The 15203-nt window shown below is 38.5% G+C and overlaps 1 protein-coding gene across 1 annotated transcript in view; it reads left to right on the top strand.

Moving 5' to 3' along the window:
• Positions 1-13160, top strand: part of arhgef17 (Rho guanine nucleotide exchange factor 17) — an 85791-nt gene extending 72631 nt beyond the window's left edge. Inside the window, exons 4-24 of the mRNA XM_015389318.1 lie at positions 310-426; positions 1077-1169; positions 1267-1443; positions 1593-1643; positions 1751-1860; positions 1960-2045; positions 2200-2318; positions 3505-3712; positions 3929-4002; positions 4182-4265; positions 4353-4456; positions 7887-7996; positions 9025-9144; positions 9230-9497; positions 10186-10272; positions 10433-10500; positions 10609-10757; positions 10833-11007; positions 11766-11861; positions 12627-12809; positions 12930-13160. Coding sequence (XP_015244804.1) covers positions 310-426; positions 1077-1169; positions 1267-1443; positions 1593-1643; positions 1751-1860; positions 1960-2045; positions 2200-2318; positions 3505-3712; positions 3929-4002; positions 4182-4265; positions 4353-4456; positions 7887-7996; positions 9025-9144; positions 9230-9497; positions 10186-10272; positions 10433-10500; positions 10609-10757; positions 10833-11007; positions 11766-11861; positions 12627-12809; positions 12930-13138 — 2688 coding nt within the window. The 3' untranslated portion in view covers positions 13139-13160. The remainder of the gene's footprint in view (positions 1-309; positions 427-1076; positions 1170-1266; positions 1444-1592; positions 1644-1750; positions 1861-1959; positions 2046-2199; positions 2319-3504; positions 3713-3928; positions 4003-4181; positions 4266-4352; positions 4457-7886; positions 7997-9024; positions 9145-9229; positions 9498-10185; positions 10273-10432; positions 10501-10608; positions 10758-10832; positions 11008-11765; positions 11862-12626; positions 12810-12929) is intronic.
• Positions 13161-15203: the final 2043 nt, after the last annotated feature.

The raw sequence follows: 15203 nt of genomic DNA, 5'->3' as shown, positions 1-15203 counted from the left end.
CTTACAACTAGGCCCCGTAAAGGCACTGCTAGGATTCCTGCTGGGCACCCAGGATCTCCTGTTTACTACACAGGTGTTTTAACCCACTAAGCTACAGTGCCACTACCTCTGCATTTAACCCATCCCCTTAGGGAGCAGTGGGCTGCCATTGTGCGGCACCCGGGGAGCAGTGTGGGGGTTAAGGGTCTTGCTCAGGAACCCAAAGTGCAGGGATCAACTTGAAACCTTCTCAGAGAACATGCTCACTGCTCTACTTGACCAACACAGCTGTTATGCTGTTCTCAGTTTGTAATTCTTCTCTTCCTGTAGTTCTCCAAAGATGCTCTGGCTGACATGTATTCGGCATACATTGACAACTTTCTTAACGCTAAAGACGCCGTGAGGATCGCCAAGGAGGCGAAGCCAGCTTTTCACAAGTTTCTGGAGGTGAGCGTTTGATCGTTTGTTCCTCTTTTCATTAGCTTCCTTCTTTTTTATTGGCTTATATTGTAAATCAGTGTAAGCTTTGAAATGTCAAACCTGTTGCAGGTTTCAATGAGAACTACTCTTTGCACCTACCTTCATTTAAATCGTATTTTACCCAGCCTTAGTGTTTATCTTGGTTTGCTTCCTGTCAGTTGCTTTGACAGTAGAACCATTCGCCATCTTGTGGTGAAGTTGTGAAACTCACCACAGACCAGATTTAAAAGGATTTTTATTCTCTAGTACTTAATTTACACTGTAAACAATCACTAGATTATCACTGCTAGGAGAAGCATGTAAATGTTCTCATATAAGAGTTTTTAATAACTACTTAGAGGCCCATTTCCAATAACAAATTTTTCTATAAGTGCTTTCCTGAGGTAAAAGGCCATCATCAAAACACACAAGTAACAAATATTTACTTGTTAAACTAAGTAAACAGAAAACTGGATAAATAAAAGATAAGAGGATGAGGAACTAAAGGCACAAATTAAAATGACTCTGCACTTAAAATAAGTGCCCATAATCACCCAAAACACCCAAATCAAATCTATTAAAGCAAACCAGTCCTCTTACTGCATTTCAAATTCTCACCCCTCCTTTGAATCCAAAAGCAAAACATGCGTGAGAACAAGGAGAAGCAAGCTCTGGGGGACCTAATGATTAAGCCGGTGCAGAGAATTCCTCGATACGAGCTGCTGGTTAAGGTAACTTTTTCACTGTTTTCTTTCTGTTTTATTAAGCAAAGTGGAAGTTTGGCAACAGTTTAAATAGAGATTGATGTGTTTGCCTTGCTCGATAAAGGACTTGTTGAAACACACGCCAGAGGATCATCCGGATCATCCCTTGTTGCTGGACGCTCAGAGGGACATCAAGCGACTGGCGGAAAAAATCAACAAGGGACGTCGGTCCGCCGAGGAAGCAGAGAGGGAGGCCAGGGTTATCCAGGAGATCGAGGCGCACATAGAGGGAGTGGAACATGTGAGAAGATGCGGAATACGATGAAAATCTTCTCTTTTGCTTCTGGTTTACTGTTAATGAGGCCAAAAACATGAACTACAACTGGTTTGATCTGTAATATCAGTTGGTATCTTTTGTTATTTGACAGCAATGTGTGATGTTTGTTTCAGATTTTCAATCCACAGAGGAAGTTCTTGAGACAGGAAATAGTCATGGAGGCGGTAAGAAACGAGTGAAATTGGTGAAAGGAATAAAGATAAAAGCATCAAACAAATAGTTCTGAAGGGAAGTGGTCCAGAATATCTGAGCTGCTCCTGTCTCTCTGTAGAAAACCGTAGGGGGGAAGAAAGACAGATCCCTGTTCCTCTTCAGCGATCTGATCATCTGCACCACTCTCAAGAGGAAGTCCGGCTCATTAAGGCGCAGCTCCATGAGCCTGTATGCAACAAGAATATGGCCCCGGCTTTAAAGCACACTGCCCCCTGGTGTTCCAAAATAATTTAGCATCTTTGTGCTTCTCTCATTTTCCCCTTTCAGATATTCGGCTGCAAGTGTGATTGATACGTCCAGTAAATACAAATTCTTGTGGAAACTTCCTCTCGAGGACGTGGAGGTGGTGAAAAGTAGGAGTTTTTTCTATTTTTATATCCATACACCATGTTGTTGTATATATGAAGAAACATAAAAACATTGAATCCTGTATAAATAAAAGTTTTTCTCCCGTTTTTGCGGTTGTTTAAATACCAGATTTTTGGCTCCTCTTCTCATCTCCTAAAGGTTCTTCTCAGGCGACCAACAGAGAGAGCATCCAGAAGATGATCAGCCGATTGGATGAGGATCTCAGCACTCTGGGTCAGATCAGCAAACTATCAGAGACCCTCAGCTTCCCTCATCAGGTACTTTCCAGAAACAGAATACGCATATTGTCCTGAAGTTTGACGTTTATTTTCATTTAAATCCTGCCCAAGACAAAGACATTTAGTCTAAAAGCATCATTTTTATTTTCCTGTTGTTTTTGAAGACAAAAAAAAGACATTCAAAAAGCTGTTCTTACTCTGTTTATTTTTTTTTTGTAAGCATGGGGTACAATTACACACCAGAGTAATTGTCAGAATTTCTTAATTTAAGTGTGTTTACCCTTAATCTGAGCAGGTTAATATGATGATTTGCCAATGAAATTACTCTATTTACTCTTAAAACAAGATAATTGGATAATATGGTCTTGAAATAAGACAACGCAGTTGTTTTTCTTATTTTAAATGTAAATTGTCTCGTTCCAATGACAAATTCTCTCACTTACCTCCTCAATTTAAGAAAAAAATGCATTTATTTTAAGAGATAATGACTTATACAGATTTCATTTTTTGCTGTGTATATTTAAAGAGACTAAGGATAAAACCATGAATAAGAAATGGTTATAAAATATAACATTTTCAATTTTTCTAAATAAATGCTCATAGAAAGGGAGTGTTTTTTAATATATTACCTGGTTGTGAAACATGTTTTCCTACTCTGAGTCATACCTTTGATAAATTAAAGTCTCCATAGCGATAAACCAATTTCTACTTTTGAGACAAACATCAACTTATTGTTGTTCTAATGCATCAGTGGCTATTTCTGTCTTGCTCTGAAAGGATTTTTTTTTAGTCATTGAAAAATTTATATTTCCTAATATGACCAAAAGCTCCTGAGAGAAAAGCTGAAAGAGTCTCAGTAAATATTGTTAGCCGTTTGTTTTTTTCATGAAAATTGGCAGTAGAAAACGGCTCAAAATTTATCAGAAAAAAAAAAAACTGATCAAATCCCAGATGTTTGCTTTACAATTACTCGTACTCAATATTAAATATTCAATATGTTTCTAGCCTCAAATAATTTATTTTTAGATATTTGAAGTAACATGCATTGACATCTTTATGCAATTAACAAATTGACCAGCTACCCTTGCCGTCCATGTGTGGTGTTCATTCTTAGTGTGTTGTTTTGTTCTTTATTAATTTATATATTTATTATAGATGGTTTTCTAACTGCAGAGTGTTTTTTAATTTTCCCTAACCTCTCCATCCTTTAATTTGCTTATCTCAGTCCCTAGATGAGGCCATTAAAGATCTGATGGCATCTGTGCACAAAGAGCTCTCAGAGAAACAGTCTTTGGCCTTCAGCATGACTTTCCTGCCAACGAAACTGGAGTTCACCACAGTCTCCGCTGAGAGCACCTTCGTTTTTGAGTTCAGCTCTCCTGACGCTCGCTCATGCTTCGAACAGGCCTTTGAGGATGCCAAGAAGAAGCTGGGTCAGTGACAGAAATGTATAAAGTGCTAAAAGAATCAAGCTGAATGGGATTTGATTGTTCCAATTAACAGATATCAACATAATAAGCTTAATAAGTCTTAGAAAAAAAGTGTTCTTTATATTGAATTACTGTATTCTTTAGTTTAAATGAGTCTGACTAACTTAGATCTACTGGCTTTGTTATATCCTTCCTGATTTTTCTTCTCTGTGCTTTAAGCTATGAACAAGGACCAGTGGGATCCAGAATTCCTAAAGGCTATCCCTATTATGAAGACCCGCAGTGGGATGCAGGTGAATTTTGATTTTTTTTACACACAACAAAGAAGCTCTTCTCTGTTTGTTTGTCCATGTTTTGATTTTCCCAGTGTTGTTAGAGCTGAATTGTCAATTGATGATAAAAAAAAAAACTTCAAACATGATGAAAATGATAGATAACAGTTATACATAAAATATATTTGTTTTGTCTGCAGTTTTCTTGTGCCTCGCCGAGCCACAGCTGTCCTGACAGTGGCTGTGAAGTTTGGGTGTGTAACAGCGACGGATACGTGGGTCAGGTGAGCGGACCTGGAATATGATTACCCTTAAATTCTTTTTGCATTGGTTTTGCAGCCAGTTTGATGGATGGGATGTCTTTGCTTTAGGTTTGCTTGTTGAATATAAAAGATGAGCCCACAGTGGAGGCCTGCATCGCTGTCTGCTCAGCCAGGATCATCTGTATCGCTGCGGTTCCAGGACTCAAGGGAAGGTTGGTGTGCTGTTATAACTACCTACACCGAAAGTAACCCCAAAACAGTTGCTGTTTAGTCACTAAGACCTGCTTTTATTTTCTCTTGTTTTACTTAATATTATCTAAATCCACGAAGTTCATTACTATGTAGTGCCAGGAACATTTATTGGCAAGTCACCATTTTCTAGAGATAGTTGAAACTGACACTGATTATTTTCGTGACATTCAAAGTCATTTGCGATTATTTATTTAGTGGGGAAAATATCCCTAAATCAGCAATGATGGGAGTATTGGGGTCAGCATGCTGAGTTCTGCAACTGCTCTCAGAATTATTAGGAGTCTGTGATTAGGGCAATGTGAAAGTGGATCCATAAAAAAGAAAGACAGTTTCTGCATTAAGGCCATAACATACTCCTTGAGAAGCAAGAAACTTCTGCAAGAAAGTTGTTGCTCCTACATCTGCGAGAGCAAAATATTCATCCTAGCCATCCTCGCTTCTTGTTCTCCATACATCCTGTGGGCAGAACTTGTTTTTCCTTGGACAGTGTCTAACAACAGATGTACAGCAGGTAAAATAAGTATTCAACACACCTCAATTTTTCTCAGCAAATATATTCCTAGAGCTATTGACACGACATTTTCACCAGATGTCGGTAACAATTCATGCAATTCACACATACAAAGACATCTAATTATAGATGTCTGAAATGTATTTAATACTTTGTACAAAAGCTTTTATTGGCAACGACAGCTCCAAGACCCCTGCTGCATGGAGAAATTAGTTGCATGCATTGCCCAGGTGTGATTTTGGCCCATTCTTCCACACAAACGGTCTTCAAATCTTGAAGGTTTTGTGGGCGTCCTCTATGAACTCTGATCTTTAGCTCTTTCCATAGCTTTTCTATTTGATTCAAGTTGGGTTATTTTCTTTCTCTGAAACCAATTGAGAGTTTCCTTAGCTGTGTGTTTGAGGTCAGTGTCTTGCTGAAATGTTCACCCACATTTCAACTTCATCATCCTGGTAGGTGGCAGCAGATTTGTATCAAGAATGTTTCTGTACATTTTTATTTTCATCCTTCCTTCAATCATTTGAAGTTTGCCAGTACCATATGCTGAGAAACAGCCCCACATCATGATGTTCCCACCTCCAAACTTCACTGTTGGTATGGTGTTTTTGGGGTGATGTTCAGTGCCATCTGACCCTCAAACATGATGTGCATTATGGCATCCAAAGAGTTATATTTTAATCTCATCTGACAGGACTACATTCTCCTAGTATTTCAGAGACTTGGCTAAATATTCTGCTGCAAATTTAAAACAAGCTTCAGCATGCTTTTTGTTCAGCAATGGAGTCTTGCATGGGGAGGGTGCATACAGGCCATGGCGGTTGAATCCATTACTTATTGTTTTCTTTGAAACAATTGTACCTGCTAATTCTGGGTCTTTCTCAAGCTCTCCACAAGTTGTCTTTGGCTCTTGGACAACTCTTCTGATAATTATTTTCACCCCTCTGTCAGAAATCTGGCGAAGAGCACCTGGTCGTGGTCCGTTTATAGTGAGATAATGTTCTTTCCACTCTCAGATTATGGCACCAACAGTGCTCAATGGAACATTCAGAATGTAAGAAATCCTTCTGTAACCGATGCCATCATTAAGGTTGAAAAGGTCGTTAGAAAGCTCTTTACTTTTACCCATCATCAGATATTTCTCATGTGATACCAGAGAAACCTTTCTATAGGCCATCATTTGGGACTGAAACAGCTGATATTAATTTAAACTGACAAAGACAAGGATTGCTTTCTAATTACTGAGTGGTTTCAGCTGCTGTCTTGGCTTTTCATGCCTTTTTTAACTTCCCTTTCTTCACATGTTCAAAAATTTTCCCCTATACCATTCCATATTATTATACATAATTACATTTCTGGACATCTATGGTTTGCTTTCTTTGTATGTGTGGATTGCATGGATTGTTACTGACATCTGGTGAAAATGTCATGTCAATAGCACCTCTAGAAATATGTTTTCTGAGAAATGTGGTGGCGTGTTCAATATGTATTTTACCTACTGTATATGATTGGTCAGGGTTTGGATGGGCTTTAATAAGTATGAAAAACAGACATGATTTTATCTTTTTGTTTTTCAGGTGCAGAAATCTGCACAGTGAAATAAGCAAGCGGTAACTTAATGGATAGTTTTAAGGGTGGGCTTGCCGGGAAGATGAGGAAACAAAAAATATAGATGACATGTCTTCTACCTAATTTACCGCATTTTGCTCTCCTCCTTCTTTGTGCGCATGATAAATGCCCCCTCTTCTGTTGCGTTGCTGTTATGTCTTCTTTTGGCAAATCTGACGTCAGCTCCAGTTGACTTTAATTTCTAGTAGTTTAGTAGGTTTTTCATGAACACTTAAAGGCAAAACAACCTCTTTTCTTCTTCCTGCCTCTTTGAGGAGAAGAGCAAATTTCTAAAGGGGTGTAATTACATGGAATAATAATGCGAGAGTGGAAAGATGCAGAAGATCTGGCATTCTGAGGCTGGCTTACAGAAATAGGCAGAGTTTGATAACTGAGACTGAGAACATATGAATGGGGGTTATTTACTAAGCTTCATGGCTTTGAGGGTAACTGTTTTTTGTCCAGTTTAATAAATTTGACCACCTCATGGCTAACACCATGATGAGAAAAGCAGTGGCTTTTTTTGCTGTTTTAAGCTAAGCTTATAAGATTTTCGATTTTTATTGGAATCTATCAGAGTTGGCTCTGCTTCTTTATTTTATTTTATATCTCTTATTTCAGTGTGTCTTAACCATGGTGCTCTGGGCCCACTGTCCTGCATGCTTTATGTGCAAAATTCAAAATTAGATTAACAAAATTCGAATTAGTAGGTCTTTCAATACGATAATCATATAAAACATTAAGCATAATTTGGCCAAAAATTATTCATCAGGCACAAAATCAACATTCTACCGTTTGTTCCAGAGTTCACAGGGTCAAAACTTGTAGTAAAACTCAGGGCTGAAACAAAGAGCTTAAGAAGGTAAAGAGTAGAACAACGTCTGAACATTGGATTTATAACCCTGACTTTATAAATATACATTATTTAAAGATTAATTGCATTTATCTCTAAAGTTTGCTGTAAGGCCATTTCTATACCTTCAATGTTGCCTGCACATGAAAAGCCTTTTTTTCTGCAGCAGGCTGCAAATATGCCCAAACATTTCAAGCCCTAAATTAAATGTTTGGGCTAAAACATGCATCAGATCAACAAACATAGAGCTGCACTCACAAAACTGTACATGTACATCTTTAAAGATGGTGCTAGGTTTTTGCACTGTGGAAAAATTTACTTCATTTCTTTGTAATATATGGCCAATGTTAAGGCCCTTATTTCAAATAAAACATAAATATGTGCATTCAGATGTAAAGCTTTATTCATGTTGATCTCTCAGGGATCGTGTGTCAGAACCTGCTCCAACCTCCGGACCCCCCAGTCACCCCCAACAGCAGCTCAACATCTCGATATCACCTTCTACTCTGGAGCTGACAGAGCAGCCTACAGGTCAGCTCCTCCCACAGACACCTGCTGCAAGCTGCATAGAGCCTGTTTGAATTATACTGCTTGTTTGAGTTGATTATAATACATTAATACCTTAAGGCTTTTCTAAATTCACAGTCTTTGGTAAGATTAATCAAATAAACGCATGAAATTCATTAGTTTGACGCTTAGATGTAAAAAAACACAATTCATTTGCCACCTTATTCTTCCTATAATGTGGACAAAATCTAGTTTTTAAATACTTTTATTCAAGCCTCAAATGTTTTCCACATTGACCAACTCGTACTTCATGGTTTAAGTGAAAACAATTGCAGAAATTGAAGTCATTTGTTGACCAAAAAACATATATCTAGGCTGGATCTGCATCTTTTGTTTCTATTATGTTTTCAGGGGTAGTTTACAATTTCATTTAACAAGTGAATAAAGCACAGAATTGGAAGGGGGGGGAAGCTGACTTTTATTTAATTACATTTTGGCTCAAGGAGCTGAACAAAAAGGAACAGTTTCTAAAGTGGGATACATTTTACTCTACTTGCATATTTATGTTAAATCTGTATTTTAAATTCAATATTTATTTACTTTAAATATGTTTGAATAAAGCAAGTTTGTAAGTAAGTATTTAGCAAAAATCATCTAACCTTACAATAGCCAGATGTGTTCATTGGTTCTTAGTCCCAGCAACACTGAAATAGGGATGGGAGAAAATCAACAGTTTTTCTGTATGCCTTGTTGGGGCCAAATACAATATGTTTTAGAACACCTGTTAAAATGACCAAAAACTGTGATCTAGCCTTAAGGTAATTTATTATATCTGAGGTTTTTTTTTATGTTTTAAAACAGCTTAATTTAGGATCATACAACCTATAAACTTAACAGGTTGCTAATAAGAATTGAAAAATCTACTGTGCTTGAATTTGACCTTTGAGCGGCTTTCAAATCATGGCAACTCGGCGTGAATTTTAAAAGTATCTGCTCCAATGTTTCAAATACAAACAGAAAAACAATCATCTAGTCTCTCGTTTATCTTTTAGGACCAGGGGCGGAGCTTGTTCCCTTTGACAGCGATGACTCAGACGATGAGGATTCACCTAGTCCTTCTTCAACTTTGCAGAGTCAGGCCAGTCACTCCACCATATCCTCCAGCTATGGCAGTGAGTAATTGTTTTTTTTGGGTTTAGGTAGTTAAACCATCAGATTTACCACTTCATCATATTGTCCTGCATTCATCTCCCTAAGATGATGAGGGTCTGAGCTCCAAAGACATGGCCACGGAGACCACCAGCAGCGAGGAGGAGCAGGAGTTTCCTGTCCCGAGCTCCTTTGGTGCTCCAGGGATGCTGGGAGTAGGAGGAGGGAGTCGTGCCCACACAGAGAGCCCTATGGATGGCCGGGCTATGCGGCGATCCTCACGGGGGTCCTTCACCAGAGCGAGTCTGGAGGATCTGCTGAGTATCGACCCGGAGGCCTATCAGAGCTCCGTGTGGCTTGGCACAGAAGATGGATGGTAGGACAATTAAACTGTTATTTTCCTTATTCCCTTTTAAAGTTAAATGTCATCTCTCTCCCTCTTTCATTTTTTATTTTTTTTATGGGTGCAGGATGATGTAGTGTTTACAACAATAAATAATGAAGCACATCACTCCCCTCAGTCTTCCATGTTGTTTCTACATCGTGTAAATTCCTCTAATTACTCAAAAATTTGGTGTTCAATTGATGAGATGTCTGATATATTTGTATGTGTTTTGTGAAGCACAGTGATTGGATCTGTGAAAGCTTTTTACATAAGTAAAATTTCCCTCATTTACTCAAGTTCTCTACTTCCTTCTTTCCTACCTGGCTTGTAATCTTTATCCAAGTATTTGTTTATTTTTAGGCTTCATATTTAAAGATTTTCCTCTGTAGCTTATATTTAGTTTATATATATTTATGAATTCTTGAGTTCCATAGATACAGATTTGTATCAAGTATTTAGCGCTGCAACCTGAGTTTGAAAAATGTACAAATTTGACATGAAATTTTAATTTTAAGTTCTGTTTTTAACTAATTACAACCATCCAACCACTGCCTACACCCATTGATCCATGTAGGTCCACAGGGAAGGCCGCTGCATATCTCAAGGGAACATTTGGCAAGACGGGGCAGGTTGCTTTACCCCATCCTTTGATTAATTATAGCATCTCTGTCCTTTTCAGCATCCATGTATACCAATCCTCAGACAATATCCGAAACCGTAAAAACAGCATGAAGATGCAGCATTCTGCCTCCATCCTCTGTATACTGTAAGCCTGCCTTTAAACTCACAGCTATTGAATCTTTAATGCAAATGTCTTTTTAAGCTTTTGTTTTGATTAAACATTTAGAAAAGTAATTTTAAAGCTGTGTAATGTATTTTATTTTCTTAAAAGGTTCTTGCAAACATTTTTTTTCCTTCTATGTCAGGTATTTAGACAACAAAGTGTTTGTATCATTAGCAAACGGTGAGGTGATCGTCTATCAAAGAGAGGCAGGTGAGCTAAAGTTTAAAACTAACCAGTGGAAGAAATATTAAACAGATTCTGAATTGAGATTTTTTAAAGGTAATTCTTTTCTTCTTTTTTTTCCCTCTGAATCTCCAGGTAGTTTCTGGGATCCTCAGTCTTCCCAGACCTTAGTTCTTGGTACACCCAGTAGTCCAGTTACCAAAATGGTTCCAGTTGGAGGGAAACTCTGGTGTGGCTCCCAGAACAGAGTTCTTATTATCAACACTACTACACTGGTACAGGAGGTAAGTTAAGCAGCGTTGTAGAAAAATGGATTCATGGATCACTGGTTTGACCTTTGCGTTTCTCTGTCTTTCTAGCACTGGTTCCAGGTCGGCACTGACAGCAATCGCTGCGTTACATGCATGGTGGTTTATGGTCAAGGTGTGTGGCTGGCGCTGCAGGGCAGTGCACAGGTCAGGCTGTACCATGCTCAGACCTGGGAGAGCCTGACGGAGATTGACGTGGCTCCAGCCGTGCACAAAATGCTTGCAGGTGAGCACGCACACCTTCTGAGGTTAAACTGAGGGTGTCAGCTGTACACAGTGGTTTGCCAAAAACATGAGCTTTTTCAGGTTTCGTCACTGTTGAACCACAATCTTAGATGCATTTCCTTGGGCTCTTATGTGACATAAGTATGGTCTGTGTTCTTTGGTTTTAGTTGAGAAGCCTCTAACCAAAGGACAAAATGAACGGTTAGAATAGGAGAGAAATATGCATCATGCCATTGGGATGGGTTTCCACAGCATTTTATGAGAGCATTTTTTTTTTTTTTTTAGCATGGCAGGGTCTCTGAAGTAGCTGAGAGGCTGATTAGAAGCGGGGTACACTCAGGGCTAGTCAGCATACTTAACAGCACTCCAGAGTGCCCTGTTAACTTAATGTTGATGGGGACTAAAGGACTCAGAGCTACAACAGCATGGTTTAGATCAATTTATTCATTTTTTCCGTGATCTAGTCAAAGTCCAAACCTAAATTAAATAATGTCTGAAGAATTAAAAGCCAGAGTTTTATTTTTAACAAATCAGAACCAGTTTTTGTAAATTTTTACATATAGACAGTATATCACATGATCTATCATGTGAAATTCAAAGGAATAATAATAAAATACATTAAAGTTGAAATATTCTTTGAATACTCAGTAAAAATACTGACTGAATATGGCTTTCTTTTTAGGAAAGGACACAGAATAAGTTCACTTATGGTTTTGTTCTGACCCACCACCCTGTCTTTTCTTTCCCCTTCTTATTCAGGTGCAGATGCAATCATCAGACAGCACAAAGCTGCCTGCCTCAGGATCACTGCCTTATTGGCCTGTAAGGATCTGCTATGGATTGGCACCAGTGCAGGTGAGAATACAGATTTGCCTAAAAAACTGCAGTAGTACTGCAGTACTACAAGATTAAAGGTCTCATATGTAAATATTTACTTTATAAACTTTTTTAACAGTCATATGTGTCCTGAAGTCTGTGTATGAGGTTCACAAAAAAAAAAACATTTTCCCTCTCTCACTGCCTTTCTCCACCTCTTAGCTACTGTAATATGTGCTCAAAATCCTCTGTTTGAAATCGTTCCCCTCATGATGTCATCAGGGGAAATAAGCTGTCTAGAGCTGTCTGTAGGAGCCCATTGGTCAAGCTATGGCCTTCATCTGTATTATGTTTTATTCTGTGCTCCTGGTTGTCATGGTTGCCGGTTGTTTAGGAGCTGCTTTCGGGAGGACAGGGTGTGGAAGGCCAAAACAGCTTGTTTAGAGACGGGCTGAATAAGGAGATTGTAGATAAAGGCTGTATGGTTAATCTGAGAAGAACTTTCTTGTACAAATTACAGAAACATGCTCTGGGGAACTCATTGTTAATATATATTTTTTATTTTAAACATAGAATAATATGGAACCTTTAAAAGTACCATGAATACAGAAAGAAAACAGGAACAATAGAAAACCAAAAAACTAAATTCTGTGTTAAACACAATAACACCCAGAAAAGAAATTCAAATAACGGACAAAGATTTTATTGTGTAATTTTTAGTGTTGTAACTGTTTTCAATTTCAAAAAATGTAAGATTTAGGCTTGGATTTTCAAAGAGAAAACATTTAAAATGTTCTTCTTCAGGGGTGGTACTCACGCTGCCGATCCCAATGGTAAGCTTAGGAACTGTTGCTGGTACTCTGAGGTCACCTCTGGCTCCAATGGGTTCGGCTCACGGACACACGGGGCACGTTCGCTTCCTGACTTCTATCGAACTACCAGAAGGGTTCAACATGAACTTCCCTTCAACAACTACAGACACTGCAGGTCCTGACTTATTTTTCTTATCATTTCAAAAACCTTTATTTCTTCTGATTTTGCTTGTTGCTTTACTAAAGTGTTACAAATAATCAAACAAAGCGTAACCCTGGTGTGTCTGGACTCTAGGCAATAACTCTCAGAGGAGCAGCATAGACGATGGGAGCCTCCAGAGACGCGACTCCACACACCGCAGAGCCTCGACCCACATCCCTGCGAAGACAAATCATCTGGTCATTTCTGGCGGAGATGGCTATGAGGACTTCAGACTGACCAGCAGTAGTGAAACCGTTGGCAGAGACGACAGCACCAACCACCTGTTGCTTTGGAGAGTCTGAGACAATCGAACTCAAGAGTGTGACACATCTCCTCCCTGCACTTCTTGGTGTTTCGTTCTGTAGACGTTCCGCTTGGTCTACGTCTCTGTGCGTGACATGGCTGTAAGCTCCAAACCTGGATTTATGAATGAATTTCACCACATCAAACCCACAATTTTTGTTGTGTCCTCGATGGTGTGCATGGCTTTGCCTGTTTGTTGTTTTTTTATCCGATTGGTTTCAAGTTTTTTTGAAGCACAGAAAAAGACTAGAAGTTTTAATTTAAAGTTGTATAGACTGACTTGTTTTCAAACTGAGGACCAATAAAAAAACTCACGCAAGCAGACCTGGAGTCTTCAGGATGTCAGTGCACACAATAAAAGAGGATTTCAGTAATGTGATGTGACTAATAAGGCATTGCATTTTCTTTGAATTCTGTTTATTGGAGCTTGAAATACTTGGATTCACATTTATTTTTTTCTTTTTAATTTAAGTCAAGAAGCCTTCAGATGAAGATCAGAGATAATAATGTACATGATATGTAACATAACTCAAAACAGTAGTTTGAAATTCCTTGCTATGTATAAATATATATTTTATTTTAGTATTATTTTTTCAGCAGAAATTCTAGCCTTAAGGTGAGACGTAAGGTCAGATTTTTTCTGATTCTATTGAGGTGGTGATGATCTCTGTTGCACAGTGGCTGGTCATAGTCGTGAAACTGCCAATGTCATCTTCGCTCCAGCAGAGGGCGCATAAGTAAGAGGAACTTTATTTACTGTTGTTTTGTTTTTTTTAACAGTATGACATTGCACATTTATAATGCACAGCCTTATTAGACAACACAAAGAACATATAATATGATAGTTGCAGATAATTATGTTTGGTTTGCTCATTCAGTTTCAGTTTTGCCGACAGTTTTAATTGTGTCCACCTAGGAAGGGAGAAAAGTGCATTCTTCCTTAACACAGTCATACCAAAGCCTTGTCTGCTTTAACAATATTTTATGGCCATGAGAAAATCAGTCAGCTGAAGTTCTGTCACGTCTGAACGGAGTCTCTTCATAGATGACGCAAAGCTGCAGTATGCAGGAAGACGATAGTGTACAGTATTTATGCTTTTAATATTAGCGCCTTCTTTTACAGCACTTAATTTATAGAAAATGTAGCTTTCACTTTTTTTTCTGTATGAAATAATGAACACAAAAGCCCAAACTTGGTTATGAGAGTATATAAGGTCCAGTTTAGCTAAGGCCGTTCCTCCATAGTTCAAAACAACACACAACGAAGAGTTCTTGTTGATTCGACTAGATTAAAAATAATTTTGTTACAGTCCTAAAACTTTGCCTTGAACAGTATCAGTAAGCAGCCTTCTTGGACTGCCCAAGCACAGTCACTCTGAGGCCTATATGTGTGCCAAATGGGATTTATAGTTGCTCCATTTCATGTATTTGACCTGGTATTCACACCTGGTATTCACAATCATGATAGTTTGCCAGTAGGATGAATGATTAGTGCCTTCACGTGCCTTCAGAAGGCTAAAGGTTAAGCCATTTTACACACACACATAAGTAAAAGTCAGCTGTCCTTTATTTCTTGCCCTTACAGACACACTTAGGAGTTAGCCGCAGGCTTTGGAGGTTAAGCAGTGATTGTCTTAGATCTCTCAAAGCCTAGAAAACCTCATTGCACTTTATCAGCCATCTGGGCTCCACACCTCAGCATTCCCGCTTCCCAATACACCTGAGTTCTTTCTCCCTGTGAAATAACTGAGAGGATCAGCAAGCTGCTGTTATAGCCTCTACCTAACGTGTTATCATAGGTGTGCATTCTTTTCCGTAAGTGCATTTGTTGTTTAGCGAAAACAAAAAAAAACGTAGAGGCCTTTTTTTTTTTGGCTTTCTGACCTCTTTGTTGGTTCATGTATTGTGTTGAGCAAAGCTATTCTGATCACCCCAATGATTGTAGCTCCAGTATTACTGAAAGCTTTTCTCCTTCCCTGTGCAGACATTCCTTTTCCAGAACAATCCATAAAGAATCTCTTTTTGTCATTTTGTTAAAAAAAAAAAAAAGCAGTTTTTTTGTTT

This window comes from Cyprinodon variegatus, unplaced genomic scaffold, assembly GCF_000732505.1.
Source record: "Cyprinodon variegatus isolate N-32 unplaced genomic scaffold, C_variegatus-1.0 Scaffold454, whole genome shotgun sequence".
In the NCBI taxonomy this organism is placed as follows: Eukaryota; Metazoa; Chordata; class Actinopteri; order Cyprinodontiformes; family Cyprinodontidae; genus Cyprinodon; species Cyprinodon variegatus.
This window is presented reverse-complemented; position numbering and strand designations above follow the sequence as displayed.